General features: G+C 37.1%; 1 protein-coding gene across 12 annotated transcripts in view; it reads left to right on the forward strand.

Annotated features, from left to right (window-relative positions):
• Positions 1-22,399, forward strand: part of MLLT10 (MLLT10 histone lysine methyltransferase DOT1L cofactor) — a 237,646-nt gene that overhangs the window by 25,780 nt on the left and 189,467 nt on the right. For all 12 annotated transcript variants that reach the window (XM_047868456.1, XM_047868453.1, XM_047868458.1 and 9 more), the window contains one exon: positions 15,602-15,656. In XM_047868456.1, coding sequence (XP_047724412.1) covers positions 15,602-15,656 — 55 coding nt within the window. The remainder of the gene's footprint in view (positions 1-15,601; positions 15,657-22,399) is intronic.

A 22,399-nucleotide genomic window follows, 5' to 3' on the forward strand; every position in this document is an offset into this window, starting at 1 on the left:
CGTGTGAAGTTGTTCATGGTATTCCCCGATTATCTTTTTGTTGTCTGCAGGTTCTGTGCTGATATCCCCGGTTTCATTTCTGATACTGATTTGTCTTCTTTCCTTTTCTTTGTCAGCGTTGCTAGAGGTTTATCAATTTTATTGATCTTTTCAGAGAAGCAGCTCCTTCCTTGTTTTGTTGATTTTTCTTTTTTTTTTTTCTAGTTTAAATTTTACTGACTTCTCCTCTTTATTTTTAATTGCTGTCTGCTTGCTTTGGGTTTATTTTGTTCTTTTTTTAGTTTCCTGTGGTAGAAGCTTCGATTATTGATTTGAGACTCTGACTTTTCTGTGCATGGTTATAAATTTCCCTTTTATTACTGGTTTAGTATGTCCCACAGGTTTTAGGATTTTCACTGAGTTGATTTTTTTTTTCATTTTCTTCACAACTTTCTCTTTCAATATTGTGTCACTTTCTTGCCTCTGTGGTTTCTTTTGTTATTAATTTATTTACAACATTTTTAATGTTTATTTATTTTTGAGAGAGAGAGAGCGCGTGAGCGCTCGCACAAGTAGGGGAGGGGTAGAGACGGAGGGAAACACAATGCAAAGCAGGCTCTAGGGTCTGAGCTGTCAGCACTGAGCCTGATGTGGGGCTCAAATCCACGAACCGTGAGATCACGACCTGAGACAAAGTCAGATGCTTAACCTGAGCCACCCAGGCACCCCAGGCCTCTGATTTCTGATGAGAAATTTGCTCCCAAGTTAATTTTATTGTATAAAGAAAATGTTTTTCTCTGGCTTCTTTTCAAGATATCTTCCTTGTTTTTAGATTTCAGAAGTTTAATCAGGATGTGTTTAGGGGTAGTTGCCTTTTGAATTATCCCTTTTGAGATTTGCTCAGCTTCTTGATTCTGTAGTTTTATGTCTTACCAAAACGGAACATTTTCAGCCATTCTTTTTTTTTAATGTTTTATTTATTTTTGAGAGAACGAGCTTGAGTGGGGGGGAAGGGCAAAGAGAGAGGGGGACAGAGGATCTGAAGCAGACTCTGAGATGACAGCAGAGAGCCTAGTGTGGGGTTTGAACTCATGAACTATGAGATCGTGACCTGAGGCAAAGTCATATGCTCAGCCACCTGTGTGCCCCCAGTCATTCTATGTTTGAGTACTTTTTCTTTTTTCTGCTTTAAAAAAAATTTTTAATGTTTATTTTTTTAATTTTTTAGCTTTTATTTTTTTTTAATATGAAATTTATTGACAAATTGGTTTCCATACAACACCCAGTGCTCATCCCAAAAGGTGCCCTCCTCAATACCCATCACCCACCCCCCCCCCCCCCCACCCCCCATCAACCCTCAGTTTGTTCTCAGTTTTTAACAGTCTCTTATGCTTTGGCTGTCTCCCACTCCAACCTCTTTTTTTTTTTTTTTTTCCTTCCCCTCCTCCATGGGTTTCTGTTGAGTTTCTCAGGATCCACATAAGTAATGTTTATTTTTGGGAGAGAGATGGGGGGGGGCAGAGAAAGAGGGAGACACAGAATCCGAAGCAGGCTCCAGGCTCTGAGCTGTCAGCACAGAGCCCGACCTGGGGCTCAAACCCATGAACTGTGAGATCATGACCTGAGCCAAAGTTGGATGCTCAACTGACTGAGCCACCCAACTGATTGAGTACTTTTGTAGTCCCGCTTTATATCTCCTTTTCTTCTTGAGACTGATGACATAAATGTTAAGAATTTTTGTTATGGTCCCAAAGGTCTTTGAGGATCTGTTCATTTTTATTTCTTCACACTCTTCCCTGTTGTTTATATTGAATAATTTTGATTGTTATATCATCTAGCTCATGGATTCTTTTACTCTCTTTCCTTGATTCTGCTATTGAAGTCACATATTGAGCTCTTAATTTTGTTTATTGTAGTTTTCAGTTCTAAAATTTTCCATTTGGTTCTTTATATTTTAGATTTTTTTCTGAGGCTTTTTATATTTCATTTCTGTGTTTGTAATTGCTCATGGAATCATTTATTTATTTATATTTTTTAAGTTTATATATTAGAGAATGCAAGCAGGGAAGGGGAAGAGGGAGGGGGAGAGAGAATCCCAAGCAGGCTCCGCATTGTCAGTGTAGGGCGTGATGTGAGGCTTGACCCAAGAACCGTGAGATCATGACCTGAGCCAAGATCAAGAGTCAGATGCTTAACTGACTGAGCCATCTAGGTGCCCCTGGAATCATTTTTTAAAAAAAGATTTAATTTAATCTCTACACCCAGTGTGGGGCTTGAATTTATAATCTTGAGATCAAGAGTTGTATGCTGTACCGGCTGAGCCAGCCAGGCATTCCTCATTTAGTCATTTTTATTATGGGTGCTTTAAAATCTTCATCGGGGGCACCTGGGTGGCTTAGTCAGTTAAGCGTCCGACTTTGGCTCAGGTCATGATCTCATGATATGTGGGTTCGAGCCCCACGTTGGGCTCTGTGCTGACAGCTCAGAGTCGAGCCTGCTTTGGATTCTGTATCTCCCTCTCTCTCTGCCCCTCCCCTGCTTGCACTCTGTCTTTTTCTCTTTCGCTTTCAAAAATAAACATTAAAATTTTTTTTTTGGTTTTTAAATCTTTATCAGAAGATTCTAACATCCTGGGGTGCCTGAGCGGCTCAGTTGGTTGAGTATCCATCCATCTTCGGCTCAGGTCATGATCTCACGGTTGGTGAGTTTGAGCCCCACATTGGGCTCACTGCTGCCAGTGCAGAGCCTGCTTCAGATCCTCTGTCCCTCTTTTCTCTTTGACCCACCCCTACTCATGCTGTCTCTCTTAAGAAGAATAAAAAAAAAGGATAATTGTAACCTCTGTCAGATGTTAAAATTACAAATATCTACATGTTGACATCTGTTGATTGTCTTTTTCATTCAATTTGAGATCTTCTGGTTTTTGTTACGACAAATGATTTTATTTATTTTGAGAGAGAGAGAGAGAGAGAGAGCGAGCATGGGAGGGGCAGAGAGAGAGGGAGAGAGAATCCCAAGTTGACTCTACACTGCCAGCATGGAGCCTGATGTGGGGCTCACACCCACAAACCATGAGATCATGACCTCAGCTGAAATCAAGAGTTGGATCCTTAACCAACTGAGCCACCCAGGTGCCCCATGACAAATGATTGATTGAAACCTGAACGTTTTGTGTTTGGGACTTTGCATCTTACACAAACCTGTTTTAGCTGGCTTTTTCTGACACTTGTCTGATTTGAGGAGTTGTGGTTGGCATCTCCTTATGCCAGATGTGGGATGAAGTTCACATTCCCTCTTGGGCCTTTGTTGACATTTGAGGGAGGCTGCTTGTTAATGCTAAGCAGAGGTGCGTATGATGGTGCTCTACCTGATCGCCACAATGGATATGGCTTCATTTACCACTGTGTGTTGGTGAAACTCCTAACTCCTTGCTAGATGTTCTGACACCACCCCAGGGACAGGATCAGTTTCCTTGTTACTGCCAGATGGAGGTGAAAGTCCAGGCTTCCCTTGTTGTCTCCATTGACACAGTGGGGGGACATGCTCATTACCAGCCAGTGAGGTTGAGAATTCTGGTTCCCTGTTTGTTCTGCTCTTACACTACCCCAGGGGTAGTCTTGGAATGACTCATAATCTCACAAGAGTGGATGTCTAGGTTCCTTGCTTGACCATAGCAGGAGTGGGTGGGATCAGCTTTTTCTGTGGTGATGTGCTGGAGTAGAGCAGCTACTGTCTAAAAGTTTTCTTTTCCTAGCTAATATGAGCCCTTCCTGGTTGTTTGTCTAGCAAGAGAGAGGAGTCCTTTCATTTGAGCTTTTTTTGGGGGTGGGGGGGGTCTGTTCTGTACTTTTCGGTGCTTCTGGGTTGCTGACTCTTTCCAATCAAAGAGTGGGATATATTAGGCAAAAAGAAAACCTATGGAACCTCAATGCCATGTTATTCCTTGAGTCCTGTGGTTTCTAGCTAATTTGCCTTCTTAACATTTTTCAGAATGTATTTGTTTCATTTATAGTGTCTACAGGTTTTGTTTGTATTGCCTAAGAGGGAAAAGTACATCTCCATCATGCAGTAAATGGAGGAAGTGTAGCCTTTGATTTCAATGAGTTGGCTCTGTTGTTTTTGATTTATATTTCATTTATTTCTGCTCTGATCCTTACTTCTTCTTTTGTTTTTGTCCTTTAATTTCTTGAGGTACAAGGTGAAGTCATTGATTTGAGATTTCTAACAGGTATTTAGTGCTGTAACTTTTCCCCTCAATTATTGCTTTAACTGCCTTGCACAGATTTTGGTAAGTTTTGTTTTCATTTTCATTCATTTAAAAATAGATTCAATTTTCTCTTTTGGTTTCTTTTTTGACTTACTCGTCAGAGAAAATTCTTTGTATTACTTGAAACCTTTAAAATTTATCAGTAGTTGTTTCATGGCCTGAATATAGATCTGTCTTGGTGAATCTTCCATATGTCCTTGAATGGAATGTGTATTTTGCTAGTTTGTGTAGAGTATCCTGTCAGTGTCACTTAATGTCAGTTTGTTTGATGGTGTTCTTCTGGTTGATAATGTTGTTCAAAGTTATTATATTCTTACTGATTTTCTGTTTACTTGTTCTACCAATTGAGAGAGGTTTGTTGAAATCTCCATATATAATTGTGGATTTTCGCATTTCTTTTTGTAGTTCTGTTATTATTACATCATGTAGTTGGAAGCTGTTACTAGATGAATAAATGTTTAGGATTTTTATATTGTCTTAATGAGTTAAAGCCTTTATCTTTGTAAAATGATCCTCTTTTTTCCTGATATTGTTGATTTTTTTTATGTCTTTTTATGGAAGTGTAATTAACGTAGTGTTACATTAGTTTCAGGGGTACAATATTATTCAACAATTCTATACATTTCTCAGTGCTCATCAACATAATCATTAATCTAATCACCTTTATCATTGTTCTTATCTATTTTACCCAGTTACACTTTACTGTTTTCCATTTTACTCCTCATTCCCCACCTTCCCTTCTGGCAGCCCCCAGTTCTTTGTATTTATGGGTCTGTTTCTGTTTTGTTTGTTCACTTATTGTTTTCTTTTTTAGATTCCACACATAAGCTAAATCCTATGGAATTTGTCTTTCCCTGGCTGACTTATTTTAGCATTATACTCTCTAGATTCATTCATGTTGTTGCAAATGGAAAGATTTTATTCTTTTTTTTTTTTAATGGCTGAGTAATACTCCATTACCTACACATACATGCACACCTTCTTTATTCATCTATCCACAGACACTTTGGTTGCTTCCATATGTTGGCTGTTGTAAATAATACTGCAGTAAATATAGAAGTACATGTATCTTTTTGAATTAGTATTTTTGTTTTATTTCGGTAAACATTCAAGTGGAATTACTGGATTATATGATACTTCTACTTTTAATTTTTTGAGGGATCACTATACTATTTTACACAATGGCTGCATCCGTTGAGTTTCCACCAACAGTGCATGAGGGTTTCTTTTTCTGTATGTCTCCTTTGGAGAAATGTACATTCAGGGCTTTTGCCCACTTTTTAATCAGATTTTTGTGTGTGTGGGTGTTGAGTTGTGTAAGTTCTTTGTATTTTATTTTTATTTTTTAACATTTATTTATTTTTGAGACAGAGAGAGACAGAGCATGAACAGGGGAGGGGCAGAGAGAGAGGGAGACAGAATCTGAAACGGGCTCCAGGCTCTGAGCTGTCAGTACAGAGCCCGACGCGGGGCTCGAACTCGCGGACTGCGAGATCATGACCTGAGCTGAAGTCGGACGCTTAACTGACTGAGCCACCCAGGTGCCCCTCTTTGTGTATTTTGAATATTTACCCCTTATCAGATTTATCATGTACAAACATTGTCCCTGTTCAGTGGATTGCTTTTAGTTGAGGGTATCCTTAGCTGTGCGAAAGCATTTTATTTTGATGTAGTCCCAAAGTTTATCCTTGCTTTTATTTATATGCCTGAGGAGACATATCTAGAAAAATTTTTCTATGGCTGATGTCAAAGATATTACTGCCTATGTTTTCTTCTAAGAGTTTTCTGGTTTCAGGTCTTATATTTAGATTTTCAGTCTGTTTTGAGTTTTTTTTGTGTGTGGGTGACTAAGAAAGTGGTCCAGTTTTGTTCTTTTTTTTTTTTTTTTTTTCAAATGTGTGCTTAGAGTGTGAGCAGGGGAGGGGCGGGGGGGGGTGGGGAAGACACAGAATCTGAAGCAGGCTCCAGGCTCTGAGCTGTCAGCAGAGAGCCTGACGTGGGGCTTGGACCCACAAACCGTGAGGTCATGACCTGAGCTAAAGTTGGATGCTTAACCGACTGAGCCACCCAGAGCCCCCTCTCTACTTTGTTGTTGATGTATAGAAATGCAACAGAGTTCTGTATATTACTCTATTATTCTTTTATCTTGTGATTTTACTGAATTCATTTACAGTATAATAAAATGATGGAGTCTTTAGAGTTTTGTATGTATAGTATCGTGTCATCTGCAAACAGTGGCAGTTTGACTTCTTCCTTACCAGTTTGGATACTTTTCGTTTCTTTTTCTTGTCTGATTGCTGCAGCTAGGACTTTGGTACTGTGTTGAATAAAATGGTCAGAGTGAACATCCTTGTCTCCTCCCTGATCTTAACAGGAAAAGCTTTTTTTAACATTTGCACTGTTGACTATGATGTTGGCTGTGGGTTTTTCATATATGGCCTTTATTATGTTGAGAAATGTTCCTTCTACACCTACTTTGTTGAGGGTTTTTGTCATGAATACATGTTGTACTTTGTCAAATGCCTTTTCTGCATCTATTGACATCATATCATTTTTATCCTTTCTCCTATTAATGTGATGTATGTATCATGTTGATTCATTTGCAAATATTGAACTACACTTGTATCCTAGGAAAAAAATCCCACTTGATTGTGGTGAATGATTCTTATTGATTATTGTGGGATTCCGTTGGTAATATTTTGTTGAGAATTTTTGCATCTATATTAGATAGGATTGTAGTTCTCTTTTCTTGTAGTGTCTTTATCTGGTTTTTGTATCAGGTTAATGCTGGCCTTGTAAAATAAATTTCGAAGCTTTACTTCCTTTTTTTTTTTTTTTTTTTTTGGTAATAGTTTGAGAAGACTAGGTATTAACTCTTCTTTAAATGTTTGGTAGAATTCACCTTTGTTAAACCCACTGTCTTTGTGAAATAAGCCTCCTTTTTCTGATAATATTGATTAAAAAAATTTTTTTTAATGTTTATTTTATTTTTGAGAGAGAGAGACAGACCACGAGCGGGGGAGGGGCAGAGAGAGAGAGGGAGGCACAGAACCCGAAGCAGGTTCCAGGCTCTGAACTGTCAGCACAGAGCCTGACGTGGGGCTCGAACCCATGAACCGTGAGATCATGACCTGAGTTGAAGTCAGATGCTCAGCTGACTGAGCCACCTAGGCATCCCGATAATATTGATTTTTAAATCTACTTTAAGTGATATTAATATAACCATTTTTACTTTTTTTGATACTCCATGATGTAATATGAACTGTTTCTCTGTCTGCTTTAAAGATACTTAAAAGTATATTATATATAAAGATTTTTGCCAATTGTAATCATATGTTTTAGTTTACATTTCTTTCTTTCTTTGGATATGTTGACACATGGTTTATATTTCGTTATGTTTCTATTGCTTGGTGTTTAAAGAGTGCTTTTGTTCTGTATGCTTATAATATCATTAAGAATGGCAAATTGTTGACATTTTTCCCGATTTTTTTCACCTGCATTATCTCCTTGTTAGTGGCTCCAAATTCAAGTATATTTGGCCTTTTGAAGTTAACTTACAGCTAACTTAAACTCTCTTCATTTATTTTTAAGTAAACTCTACTCTTGGGGCTCAAACTCACGACCCCAAGATCAAGTGTCCTGTGCTCCATTTACTGAGCCAGCCAGGTGCCCCATACTCTGTTAATTTTTTAAAGTATTTTTTCTATGTGTTTCATTTTAGTTATTAGCTATTACTTGATTTCTTGTGCTGTAAATCTTATACAATATATTTTTCATCTTTTTTTTTTTTTTCAGTATATTTTTCATCTTAGACCTTGGTCATTTTCATCGCTAGAAGTTCAAATTTTTAAAAACTCTTATTCATATTTCTACTTAACATGTTTAATGTTTTTGCCAGCTTTTTGAACAGTGAGTGTATTCACTATAATTGTTTTATAAGATTTGTGTACTAAATTTGTTATGTGTCATTTCAAGATTGGTTTGACTGGTACTTGTTTCATTATTGGATGTAATTTGTTGCTTCTGTGTGTATGTCTTGTAAGTTTGTATTGATTTTTAATCATTGTGAATTTTATCTTGTTATGTTCTCTATTTTAGTATGCCTAAAAATACTTTTTGTACTTTGTTCTGTGACATGGTTATTAGAAAAGTTTGTCCCTTTTGGGTCTTGGTTTTATGTTTTGTTTAGATAGACCAGGGCTCAGTTTAGTCTAGGGTTAACTTTTCCCACTTTCGGAGGCATAATCCTTCTTAGTACTTTGATGCAGTATTAATTATTGGGTGTTTTAATTCTGACTTTCCGAAACAAGCATTATTTGCATCCTTCTGTGAGTTCTGGTGCTGGGGTTATTTCTGATTCAACTGGTGGTTCTCTACCTGGCCTTGAATAGTTCTCTCACATGCAAGTACTGATTACTCAGTATTTTCTAGGACAGGCCTCCGTAGAGCTCTTCCTTTTTCTTTTTCTCTAGCTCTCTCCTCAGTGCCAGTATTCCTTTTGAGTTCTAACTGCCTTGGCTTTCTTGGACGCCCAACATTATTTCTTCAACTTGGGGAGACCACATGCCCTGCCTGGGTTCCTTCTGCCTGTTCATGGCCCGGAAACTCAAGGCAGTAAGCTGGGCAAATGTATGGCCTCTCTTGTTTGTTTTTTGTTTCCCAGGATCAGTCTTTCATTACTTTTCCAAAATATTCAGTGCTGTTGTTTCATACACATTTTGTTAGGTGTTTGTTATCTTATGCAAAAGGTTGAAGTTGGTCCCTTTTACTCAATCCTGACTAGAAGTGATATTATTATGGTTTTATTGTACATTTTCATAATGACTAGTGATGTTGAGCACATTTTAACTTGCTTGTTGACTATTTGTGTGTTCTCCCTTATGAAGAGTTTGGTAAAATTCCCTTCCCCCCTTTTAATTCTGTCTTTTTAAAGATCCTTACATGTCCTGGATACTAGTCTTTTGTTAGATAAATGTTTTGTAAGTACTTTCTCCAAGTCTGTGTTTTTTTCCCTCCTTTCCTTTTCTTTTTTTTTTAATTTTTTTTAACGTTTATTTACTTTTGAGACAGAGAGAGAGCATGAACGGGGGAGGGTCAGAGAGAGAGGGGGAGACACAGAATCTGAAGCAGGCTCCAGGCTCTGAGCTGTCAGCACAGAGCCCGACGCGGGGCTCGAACTCACGAACCATGAGATCATGACCTGAGCCGAAGTCGGACGCTTAACCGACTGAGCCACCCAGGCGCCCCTCCTTTTCTTTTTTAATGTTTATTTATTTCTGAGACAGAGAACATGAACGGGGGGGGGGGGGGGGACAGAGAAAGGGGCAGACAAAGAATCCAAAGCAAGCTCCAGGCTCCAAGCTGTCAGTCAGCACAGAGCCCGACGCCGGGCTCTAACCCGTGAACTGTGAGATCATGACCTGAGCTGACGTTGGACGCTCAACTGACTGAGCCAACCCAGGCACCCCATCTTATTTACTTAACTGTGCTTTTGATGAGCAGAAATATTTGTCTGATGAAGTCTGTCAGTTTTTTGTCTTTATTGTCTACTATGAGCTAAGACACTTTTGCCTAACCCTGAAATCATGAAGGTCATTTGCTTTGTTTCATCTAAAACTTTGTTTTTGTTAATTTATACTTAGGTCTGTACTGTATCTCAAGTTAAGTTTTGTAGGGTCTGTTGTTTGCATCTGGATAACCAGTTTCTGCCCCATTTGTTGAAGAGTCTCCTTTCCTTACTGAACTGCTTTGGTGAAACAGCACTTGGCTTCTTAAGTGGGCTATTGCAGGAGTCTTCATTCGGCTCCATTGATTTATTTGTCTGTCTTTATATCATTGTGATACTAGTTTGATTATTTGTACTTTATAGTAAGTCTTGAAGTTAGATTTGCAAGTCCTTCAACCTTTTCCATCCTTATCAAGATTGCTTTGCATATTTTAAGTATTAAGCACTTTATATAAATTACAATATTAGCTTTTCTGTTTCTTCAAAAAGGTTGGTAGGATTATGATTATCATTGCTTTCAATCTGTAGGTCAGTTTGAGGAGAATTGACATGTTAACATGTTGAGTTTTCCTATTAAAAAAAATATTTTTAATGTTTGTTTATTTTTGAGAGAGAGAGACAGAGCAGGGGGAGGGGAGGAGGGAGGGCAGAATCTGAAGCAGGCTCCAGGCTCTTAAGGTGTCAGCACAGAACCTGACACGGGGTTCGAACTAATGAACTGTGAGATCATGACCTGGGCTGAAGTTGGACACTTATCCCACTGAGTCCCCTGGGTGCCACAAGTCTTCCTCTTAATTACAAGGTATATCTCCATTTATTTAGATCATCTTTGTTTTTTTTTTTTCTTCCCTATATTTTGTAGTTTTCAGTCTTTGGTGTTGCATGTCTTTTGTTTTACTTTTATTTATTAAAAAACATTTTTTTAAAGTTTATTTATTCATGTTTGAGAGGGAGAGAGACAGAGCATGAACAGAAGGGCAGAGAGAGGGAGACCGAGAACTGAAGCAGGCTCCAGGCTCTGAGCTGTCAACTTAGAGCCAGAAGAGGGGCTCAAACTCACCGCAAGATCATGACCTTAGCCGAAGTCGGTCGCTCAACCGACTGAGCCTCCCGGGCACCCCTGCATATAGATTAGAATTTTAATATATCAGTTTTGTAAAGCTATTCCTTTTAGCATTTATTTCTTTAGCAATTTCAATATCTTTCCTTAGCTTTTTATCGTGTATTTATATAGTGTACCACTTACAGTTAATACTGTATCACTTCTTGAATGTGTAGAAATCTTGCAACCATAGAGATTGTTTGATGTACCGTTTGTCTGCTGTCAGTTATGCTCTTGTTATATGTGTTAGATCTATACGTTATAACCTCCAGAAAACAGTATTATAATTTTTGCTTTCAATAATCATTTGTAGTTTTGAGAATTTAAGAACTAAAATTTTTTATATTCTTCAGATATTTACCATTTGTGGTCCTCTTCTTCACTTCCTAAAGATTTATATTTTCATCTAGTACCATTTCCTTTTATTATGAAGAACTTCTTCTATTAGCCTTTGTTGTAGTCCATGTCTTCTGGTGATGAATTCTGTTTACTGCCTTTTACGTGAAAATATCTGTTTCACCTTTGTTTTTGAAGGATATATTAGTTGCATATAGAATTCTGGGTGGAACTACAGTTCTTTTTCTTGAAGCACTTTAAAGATTTTATTTTACTGTCTTTTGGCTTCCATACTTTATGATGAGAAATCAGCCATTTCTCTAATCACCGTTCCCCTGTATCTGATGTGTCATTTTCTCTTGGCTCCTTGAAGAGATCTCCTGCATTTGCTTTTCAGCAACCAGTTTGGCTATTTGGGATTCCCTGTGCTTTTTGAATCCGTAAAGTTGTCTTTCTTCAAATCAAAATTTTCATCCACTAGTTTTCAGAACTCTTTTTGGTATTCTCATATTCTGTATTCTTACTCCCTACCCCTTTTCTTCCTCCTTTTCCAGACCATCAGTTATACATGTTCGATTTGTTGATACCATTCAGTCAGTCCCTGAAGCCTTGTTCATTTTTTCCCCAATATTTTCTCTCAGAGTAAAGATTTGAGTTAGTGTAGCTTCAAGCTCACTGACTCTATTTGTCATCTTGATTCTGTTAAATCTATCCAGTAAATTTTTCACTTCACAAATTTTAGCTTTCGGTTTTAGAATTTTTATTGAATTCTTTTTTATAGTTTCTTGTTGGGATTTCTTATTTCACTTCATAGAGGTACATTTTATTTGCCTCCTAGGACTCTATTATAATCGCTATTTAAAGTCTTAATTCCAGTGTCTAGGTCATCTTAAGGTTGGTTGGCCTTTATTGATTGTCGTTTATCGTAAGCATGATTAACATTTTTCTGGTTCTTAATAGATTAGGTAATTTGGATTGTTTTCTAGACGTTGTGAATGTTGTATGTGGGAAGCCTTGATTCTGTTATATTCCTTTGAGGAAATTGTTACTGCTTTTATTATTTTTTTTAATTTATTTTTTTTTTTCAACGTTTATTTATTTTTGGGACAGAGAGAGACAGAACATGAACGGGGGAGGGGCAGAGAGAGAGACGGAGACACAGAATCGGAAACAGGCTCCAGGCTCTGAGCCATCAGCCCAGAGCCTGACGCGGGGCTCGAACTCCCGGACCGCGAGATCGTGACCTGGCTGAAGTCGGACGCTTAACCGACTGTGCCACCCAGGCGCCCATGTTACTGCTTTTATCAGGCAGTTGATTTGGTTGGATTCAAACTGCTTATTGTATATTTTGAGCAGTTGCTTAAATCTTCTTTTATTTCATTTTTCCTTAATTGGGTTCAAGCTTGTTCTGTGCATGTATGGTCCAAGGTTAGTGAGACAGATCCTGTATGTACAAATTTGCCTTCAGGCTAAAAGTAAGTCCTAAAAAATGGGAGACTTCTTGCGGATTCCTTCCAAGTTTTGACTTCTAGTGGGAAACCAGAATCTGGCTGTTTATCTGTATAGGAGTTTCTCTCTTATAACCTTACTTAGCTGTTTTGGAAGTACAAATGAATTTTATTACAGATTTAAAAATATTTGGTGTGTTTCAGTTCATTGCAGTTATTATCTTTTATTGGTCTTAAATGATTTCATCTTTGTCTGGCAGGAACCTCTTTAAGTTGGCTGATAAATCCTTTGGACATGACTACAGTAGTCTTTTATTGCTTCCTGGCTAGTTGATAGAACAAGTTACCTGGACTTACTTGACCTAGACCAAGAATTCTCTACATCTCTTAGGGGTCCTGGTTCCTTTGGGAAATGTTGTTTGGAGACCACAACCTTGGCACTAGGTTGCTCATTTCTGTTGTAACCTTGAGCCTTTGTAAAACACAAGAGAATATAGATTATTTTGTTTTATTTTTTTAAAGTTAAAAAAAATGTTTATTTTTGAGAGAGAGAGCATGAGCAGGGGAGGGGCAGAGAGAAAGGGAGACACAGAATTCAAAGCAGGCTTCAGGCTCTGAAGGTGTCAGCACAGAGCCTGACACGGGGCTTGAATTCATGAGCCATGAGATCATGACCTGAACTGAAGTCGGACACTTAACCGACTGAGCCACGTCAGGTGCCCCAAGATAGGTTATTTTAGATTTATTTTTTATCTTTTGCTTAAAAAAAAAAAAAAGAAAAAAAGAAATAGTGATGGTAAATGTTTTATCCTACAGATGCGTCTGTGTGCCACAGTTATATCTTCTATATAATATGAGGAAGATCAAACTTAAAACCTTCTCTTTTATCATTTTATTTATTTTTATCTATTTATATTATTTTCATTTATTACCTTGTTGTTTTTGCAATATGATGGTAATCACAGTGTGGGCAAGCCAGTATGAGTGCAATAGATTGTTACATAACCACAGCTTCCTGAAGGTCAGTATTTTTGTTGGCTGTACTTGATTTAGTGAGTTGATATAGTGGGTTTTATCCTTTGGCAGAAGAATCTAATATAAAGTAGTAAAAGTATTTGGAAATTGACATTTACATTCTGAAGATGGAAAATAGTTGCATCATTTTTTGCTATACTGTATGATGTAGAAAAGAAAGAGCCACCTTGTGTAACTTGGCATTTGTTGGGGCCATTTCAATTAAAGGTGTTTTTTCTTTTTCCTTCGTTTTCTTTCTTGTTTTTTTTTGTTTTTTTTTTTCCTCTAAAATGTGAGGTCTTTAATGTGTGCTTGTTTGTTTGTTTTTGGTTTCCTTATAATGTCTGTTACCTTTCATAGGATTTACTTGTACTATTTTTAATTTTTAATTTTTAGTTTTTTCCCCTGCCTTGGCCCCCTACTTATACCTTTTTAACACTACTTCTCACTAAAATAAGAATGGATCTGTGGAATTGTAATAGTAACATGTCTGACTGCATCCTGTCCTATAAAACCTTCCACTTTGGATTGGTTGACTATAGGATCTGGAATCCCTGTGGTCCAAGGTCCCTCATACCAGATCCTTTCTTCCTGGGTTTAGGGTACAGTCTTCTAACTATAACTTAACCTTCTTTTCTTTTCCTGAAAGTTTTTTCTTTAAAGTCTCCTATATTATTTTTATCTTTAGTAGGAAGATATAACATGTAGTAATGTATTGCTACAAAAATTCCAATTATAAAAGAAATGAAGTATTTTGGAATAAAGAAATAAATTCACTCATAATCTTACCATCCTCACCATAATCCTGTTAATACGTTTTGTATATTTTAGAGTTCATTTCTATGTATAAATATTTGTTAATGTACTATTACATTAGTTCTCTCAGTGTTATACAGTTAGACTTTTCATACAATTTTTATAGTTATAATAAAAAGCCATATAAAGTATTTTTATATACATACATTTTCATGTCTTGAAATTAAAGTATATAAATGATATAAAAATGACACATAGTACTTAGTGCCTATTTCTATCATATTTTTCCTTTGGCTCTCTAGAAATGAAGTAATTGAATTAGTCTTTTTCTGGAATCATGTTGCTATAAATTGCTTTCCAAAAGAATTGGATTATAGTGCTATTAACAGTATATGAAACAGTATTTGCCGCCCTCCCCCCCGATTTTTTTAAATGTTTATTTATTTTTGAGAGAGAGAGAGAGAGAGAGAGAGAGAGAGAGCGAGCAGGTGAGGGGTAGAGAGAGGGAGACACAGAACCCAAAGCAGTCTCCAGGTCCAAACTGTTAGCACAGAGCTCGATGCGGGGCTCGAACCCACAAACTGTGAGATCACGACCTGAGCAAAGTCGGGCGTTTTAACCAACTGAGCCACCCAGCTGCCCCTCATTTAAATCAAAATTCAAAGTTTTTGACTTTGGCTCTTTATTTTAGGAGAAACCAAACCTAACTGACTATGATAATACTAGATAATCCTAGACAGAAAGCAAAGGGATAGAGGCACATGTTAAAAACTGTGCTTCAGGCCCCTCTTTGTATTTATTCATGTTACAAAAAATCATGGCAGGAATGTAATAGTTGAGTAATACTTTTGTAAAGTTGTTATCTGATGGTGTTCCTGGTTGGCTCAGTCACAGCATGTGACTCTTTGATCTGTGGGTTGTGAGTTCACACTCCACATTGGGTGTAGCAATTACTTAAAACATGTGTATATGTGTACATATTTATATACGCACATATGTATAGATGTGTATAAAATTATCTGGTGTTCTGAGGATGATCCCATGTCGAGGAGAATTACTTTGTGAGGAATGTTCTGAAAAACTCTTAGTGGTAAGTAGTGCACATACTCCCACATTTTTAATAGTTTTGAAGTTACAGAGAATTTGTTATAGCTTGGTAATCTGAAAAATCTTTTTTTCTTTTTTTTACATAGAGATGTGAACTGTGTCCTCATAAGGATGGAGCTTTAAAAAGAACAGATAATGGGGGTAAGTACAGAGACTTTTTAAAAATTTTTTATTGAAAAGTGGAGTGGGGGGTATTTAAAAATATCTGGCAGTTCATATTATAATATCAAATAAATGTTTACCACTCAAATAATTGTAATAGTAGTGTATGTAATTTATGGATTTCTTCCCCCCTACTTCGTGGGCAAACTTTTAAGCACTTTTCTTGTGCAGAATGGTCTACATACTTCTAATTAAAATCTTGATTAAAAAAAAAAATGGGTACAGTTTCTTATATTAGAAATTATTTTTGGAAACATAAACCACTTTTTTTGTTAGAGCTAAACTCTAGTGTTTTAGAATCTTTTTTCCCCTCTCTTTTGTGTATTGCTAGACAGATGATATTTCCAGTGAATTCTTAATTTTAACACCCTGAGGAATTTTGTTGCTTGAATATAAAGAAATACTGACTTCTGTCTTTAAATTTTGGTGTGCTTTCCTGAGAACCCTTATGTATTTCTCATTTATATCTCCATTTTTCATTACTTTCCTCTGAGAAATCCGTGTTTCTTTATAACTCAGTACCATTCTTAAATATGTAAACATGAATGTCTTAAACTGTGCATACTATGAAAACTAACCGATAAAGAAACTTTTAAAAGCACAGGTTATAACTACTGTTAGTACACTTCCATTTTGGGCAGCCAATTCTAAAGCATTTTGGGATAGAGTAATGATGTTAGTAAATGAAAGGGAAAAATAAAATGTTTTTGCCTGGCTCTACATAAATTTATTTGTATACAAACTTAATGGTTAGACTGTTACACAGTCATGTACAAAATTTAAAAAATGTTAGAAACCTTTTCTCCTATCCTTGTTCACCATTTGCCTAGTTTCTCAACAACTTTCCTGCTTTGATATAGTTGCTGTTATTACTTCTCTACATATCCTTCTAGGTTTTTTATTTTTGCATATAGAAATAAATGTGAATTAACAAATATTTTCTTCTTTAATTTTTAAGTATCTTAATTTTTCCAGTGAACAAATTTATCTATTAATAGTTTAAAGCTTTCTTTTTTTGTGTGATCAGTCACCTGTTGATAGACTTTCTGATCTTCTGCTTTCATGACTTGTATACATGTCATTTTGCATATATGCGCTTATGTCTGTAGGATTATTAATTCCCAGGGGTGGAACTGTTGGGTGAAAGGGATTTTGCAGTTAATTTGGTAGATATTCCCAAATTATTCTCCCTAGTGGTTGTGCCAATTTGTTTCCAGCAGCAGTGAATGAAAAACTTGTGTTCTCCATACCCTTTGGTAATCCAGTAGGTGAAAATTGGTATCTCAGAGCATTTATTTTACATTTCTCTTACTATGAGTAAAGCTGAGCATCTTACGTTTTTAAAAGCAATTTGCATTTTTCTCTTTGTGGTCTGTTAATATGATTTTTCTCTTTGGTTGTTGATCATTTTCTTTTTGATTTGTTGGAGCTTTCATAGGAGCCCCTCATTCCTTAGGCTTTTGTCATATGAGTTGAACCAGGTTTTCCCAGTTGTTCAGTCTTATGGGGCTTTTTACCATGCAGAAGTTCTTGATTTTTATTTAGGTTTATTTTTTAATCTTGTCTTTCATGGCTTCTGTATTTTGAACCATTAGTTAGAAAGGCTTTCCATACTCCAGAGTTAGTAAAGGAATTCTTTCACATTTTCCTCTAGTATTTTTATGGTTTCTTTTTTTTTTACAGTTTAATCTTTGATACATTTGGAATGTATCCAGGTAATACAATGTGAGGTATGGATCCAACTTTATTTTTTCCTAGATGCTAAAATGCTTCCATTTGTCCCATCACCATTTATTAAACTGTTCATCTTTTCTTCACTGATTTGAAATGCCATCTTTGTTAGAGTCTAAATTTGATGTGTATTTAAAACATTCTGACTAAATTACGTTCCAAAATTGATTTGTAAATTATTTTGGAACCTGGAATGCATTTTCCTATAGAAATGCTAATTATATTTCTAGAGTAGTTAACAAAACCCCACAATGTACCTGATGGTACAGTATTGATAATAACTGTTCTTTAATATCTAATACACTTTTTTTCATGCTGGAAAGTATATTACAAGTTTTTAGTTTAGGTTTTCCTTTTCTGGCAATCAGGATGAGGAGTTTCTCAATGCAGCTTTTAATTTTCTCAATCTCAGCTGCTGTATGTAGTTCTCAGTTGTTAAAGGTAAGTAAATACTTAAGCTTAACATAGGTTAGTATGTGAAAAGTGGGGTCGGGGTATTACAGGCAGAAGGAGAAGCAAATGATAAAGACACAGATATACAGAATTGGAAACAATTGGGAATTAGACTAAGGTTTGAATGGCAGGCCTTCTGAGAGGTGAAACCGATAATACACACAAAGTTGTTATTCCTTCCCCTCCCCTGCTCCTGTCCTTCCCTTCTCCTCCCTTCCCTCTCCCCCCCCTTCTTCCCCCCCTCCTTCCCCCCCTCCTTTTCTGTCCTAAGGACTTCATCCTCTTGATTGTGGGGAGCCACTGAAGCTGAGGAGTAACAGATTTCTATTTTAGAAGGATCACTCTCTGATGGCATTGTGGTGAATAGATTGGAAGGATATGACACTACACCAGCTATAAAAAAGAATAGTGGAGCTGAATTATGAGTGCATTTAACATACTTGAAATCAACTATATATCCTGGGGGATGGGGAGAGATATAGGCAAATAAATAAATTGTAGAGGTAATTCAGTTTGCCATTTTACCCAGTGAGCATACACTCTAGGCAAACGTTAATGGGACTCCCTGTGAATGACTGTAAGGCTTTCCCAACCATCATTGACAAAGATATGAAATATATTATTGAGGGGTCAGGCAAGAGGTGGAGATGCTGCTTCTCATTTATTTTTTTAATTAAGAAAATTTTTAATTCTAGTATAGTTAACATACAGTGTTATATTAGTTTCAAGAGTAAAAAATAGTGATTCAACAATTCTGTATATTACTCCATGCTCATCAAGAGTATTACACATTTTTGTTTTGTTTTGTTTTTGAGAGAGAGCCTGAGTGGGGGAAGGGCAGAGGGAGAGAGAGAGAATCTTAAGCAGGTGCCATGCCCAGGCTTGATCTCATGTGATCATGACCCAAGGCAAACTTAAGAGTCAGGTGCTTAATTGACTGAGCCACCCAGGCAGCCTGATAAGTGTTACTCTTCTTCCCCTTCACCTATTTCATACCCCCCCCCCGCCTCTCAGGTAACCATTAGTTTGTTCTCTGTAGTCAAGAGTACTTTTTTTTTTGGTTTGTCTCTTTTTTTTTGGTTTGTTCATTTCTTAAATTCCACATACGAGTAAAATAATACGGTATTTGTCTTTCTCTGACTTTTTTCACTTAGCATTATAACTCTAGATTCATCTGTGTTGTTGCAAATGACAAGCTTTCATTCCTTTTAATAGCTGAATAATAGTCCATTATATGTATATACTATGTCTTTTTTAAAGTTTAAGTTTATTTTCTTTGCAGCAATCTCTGCACCCAGCGTGAGTCTTGAACTCACAACCCTGAGATCAGGAGTTGCATGCTCTTCTGACTGAGCCAGCCAGGCACTCCCACATCTTCTTAGCCATTCATCTATCAGTGGACATTTGGGCAGCTTCCATAATTTGGCTATTGTAAATAATGCAGCAATAAACATAGAAGTGAATATATCTTTTCAAACCAGAGTTTTTTTTGTATTCTTTGGGTAGATACCTAGGAGTGTGATTGCTGGATCATATGGCAATTTTATTTCTAATTTTTGAGGAACCTCCATACTGTTTTCCATAGTGGCTGCACAATTTTGCATTTTCACTAGCTGTGCACGAGGGTTCCTTTTTCCTCACATCCTCACCAACACTTGTTGTTTGTTGTGTTTTTTATTTTAGCCATTATGACAGGTTTGGGGTGATAGTTCATTGTACTTTTGATTTGCATTTCTCTGATGATGAGTGATGTTGAGCATCTTTTCATGTGTCTGTGGGTCATCTAGATGTCTTCTTTGGAGGAATGTCTGTGTCCTCTGCCCATTTTTAATTGGATTATTTATTACTTGAATTGTTGAAGAAATTTCAAAATGAATTGAGGGTCATTGGTAGACACTATGTGACAGAAAGATGAGAAGAACTTACAGAATCTTGATATTTATATATATTCAAAATGATATACAGTGTAATGCATTTTCTGTTGGAATTTTAAGGGATTTTTCAAGGATAGTTTTTTTTTTAAATTGTTTTTCATGTTTATTTATTTTTGAGAGACAGAGTGCAAGTGGTGGAGGGGCAGAGAGAGAGGGAGACGCAGAATCTGAAGCAGGCTCCAGGCTCTGAGCGGTCAGCACAGAGTTTGACACAGGGCTCGAACTCAAAAACCACGAGATCAGGACCTGAGCTGAAGTTGGGCCTTTAACTGACTGAGCCACCCAGGTGCCCCAAGGATAGTTTTGATTATGCTTATTTTTTGCTTTAGAATCCGAACCTTGCAAAGATGAGACTCTGCTTTATTGCAGTCTAAGGGAGAGATTGATGAGGGACTGGTTGAAGATAGTAGTAGGAGGGTAAAAATGAAGGAATGGACAGGAGAGGTATTAAGTGGTAAAAGTTTACAGGTATATTGAAAAATTATATGTCTATTTCATTATGGGAAATTTTGAGCCTGCAAAAAAGTAGGGAGAATCCCCAGGGACCAACCTTTAACAGTGATCAAGTCATGGCCAGTCTTGTTTCATTTATACCTTTCCATACCCCATTCTTACGATTATTTTGAATTTTGTGAGCATCACTGACATGCATGGATATTTAAAAAATACACAATATATTATGACACATAAAAAATTGACAAGAATTTCTTAAAGCCATCAAGCGTTCAGTCTTTGTTTGAAGTTTCCTGATCTCCTAAATGTTTTTCTTTTTCTGTTTTTATCTTTTTCTTAATTTTTTTTATTGTTTATGTACTTGTTTTGAGAGAGAGAGAGAATGTGCATGCGTGCCAGCATAGGGGAGGGGCAGAGAGGGAGAGACAGGATCCCAAGTAGGCTCTGTGCTGTCAGTGCAGAGCCCAGTATGGGGCTTGGTCTCATGAACTGTGACATCATGACCTGACCCGAAATCAAGAGTCTGACGCTTAACCCACTGGGCCACTTGGTACCCCTAAATGTTATCTTTTTATGTTTGAATAAGTCAGTATCCAAATAAGGTCCATAAGCTGGATCTATAAGGTGCCTACGTTGCAATTGCTTAAAATATCTCTTAGGTCTCTTTGTAATCCTCCCCCTTGATTTCCTTGTTGGTTTACTTGCGGAAAATGTGGGACATTTGCCCTGCAGGGTTTCTCACAGTAGATGTTGCTGATGGCATCTCAAATAGTGTGTGTGTGAACACGTTGCTTTGTTCCATGTATTTTCTGTACATGAGTAGTTAGGCTTGTTCGTTCATTTTATTGTGGGGGCAGCTAAAAATACTTCATGGTGTTGTATACTTCTTCATGAAGCATATGATACTTCCTTTTTTCTTTTTTGTGGTATCAGCAGCTGTTGACCAGTATCTAGACCATTATTTTATTGAATAGAGGTTGAATAAATTGTGATATTCTGTCATGCATTAGGATTACTTCTTTTATTCCTACCACCCCATCCCGTCTAGCAGGATTACTTCTATAAAGAAAACCTATTTCTTATCAATTATTTCATTATCCTGAAATATAGTTTGTGAAGGAAGGACAAGATCTTTTATTCTTTTTTCTTAAAATTGAGGTAAAATTCCTGAAGAATAAAATTTACCATCCTAAGATATACAGTTCAGTGGTATTTAGTACTTTGACAGTATTGGTCAACTGCTACCCCTGTTAATTTCCAAAACTAACTAACTAACTTACTTACTTTTTTTTTTTTAATATTTTTCTAATGTTTTATTTATTTTTGAGAGAGAATGATGAGAGAGAGTGAGAACATGAGCAGGGGAGGGGCAGAGAGAGAGTGGGTCAGAGGATCCAAAGTGGGCTCTGTGCTGAGAGCAGAGAGCCCAACATGGGGCTCGAAGTCATGAACCATGAGATCATGACCCGAGCCGAAGTCAGATGCTTAACCAACTGAGCCACCCAGGTGCCCCCAAAACATTTTTTGAAAAGTGGATTTATTTTGATAGAGTGCATTCATGCGTGGAGGAGAAGCAGAGAGAGAGAGAGGGAGAGAGAGAATCCCAGCCAGGCTCCACACCATCAGTGCAGAGCCAGACGGGGCTCAATCCCACAAACTGCAAGATCATGACCTGAGTTGAAATCAAGAGTTGGATGCTCAGCTGACTGAGCCACCCAGGTGCCCCCAATTGCCCTTATTTCCAAAACATTTTTATTACCCTAAAAGAAAATACACTTTCATAAGCGGAAACTGCATTCTTCCTTCTTCCCCTGGCCCCTGGCAACCATCAGTCTGCTTTTTGTCTCTATGGGTTTACTTATTCTGTATATTTTACTTAAGTATAATAATCACACAGCGTATGACCTTTTGAGTCTGGCTTCTTTCTCGGCATAATGTTTTCAAGGTCATCACTGTTGCAGCCTGTATTAGTACTTCAGTCCTGTTTATGGCTGAATATTTGTGTGTGTGTGTGTGTGTGTGTGTGAGAGAGAGAGAGAGAGAGAGAGAGAGAGAAGGAGAGTGAGTGTGTGTGCACATGCATACGAGAGAGATTACATTATGTTGGATGTTTGCATTGTTTCTACCTTTTGACTGTTTTGAATAGTGCTA

This window comes from Prionailurus viverrinus, chromosome B4 (genome assembly GCF_022837055.1).
Source record: "Prionailurus viverrinus isolate Anna chromosome B4, UM_Priviv_1.0, whole genome shotgun sequence".
Lineage (NCBI taxonomy): Eukaryota > Metazoa > Chordata > Mammalia > Carnivora > Felidae > Prionailurus > Prionailurus viverrinus.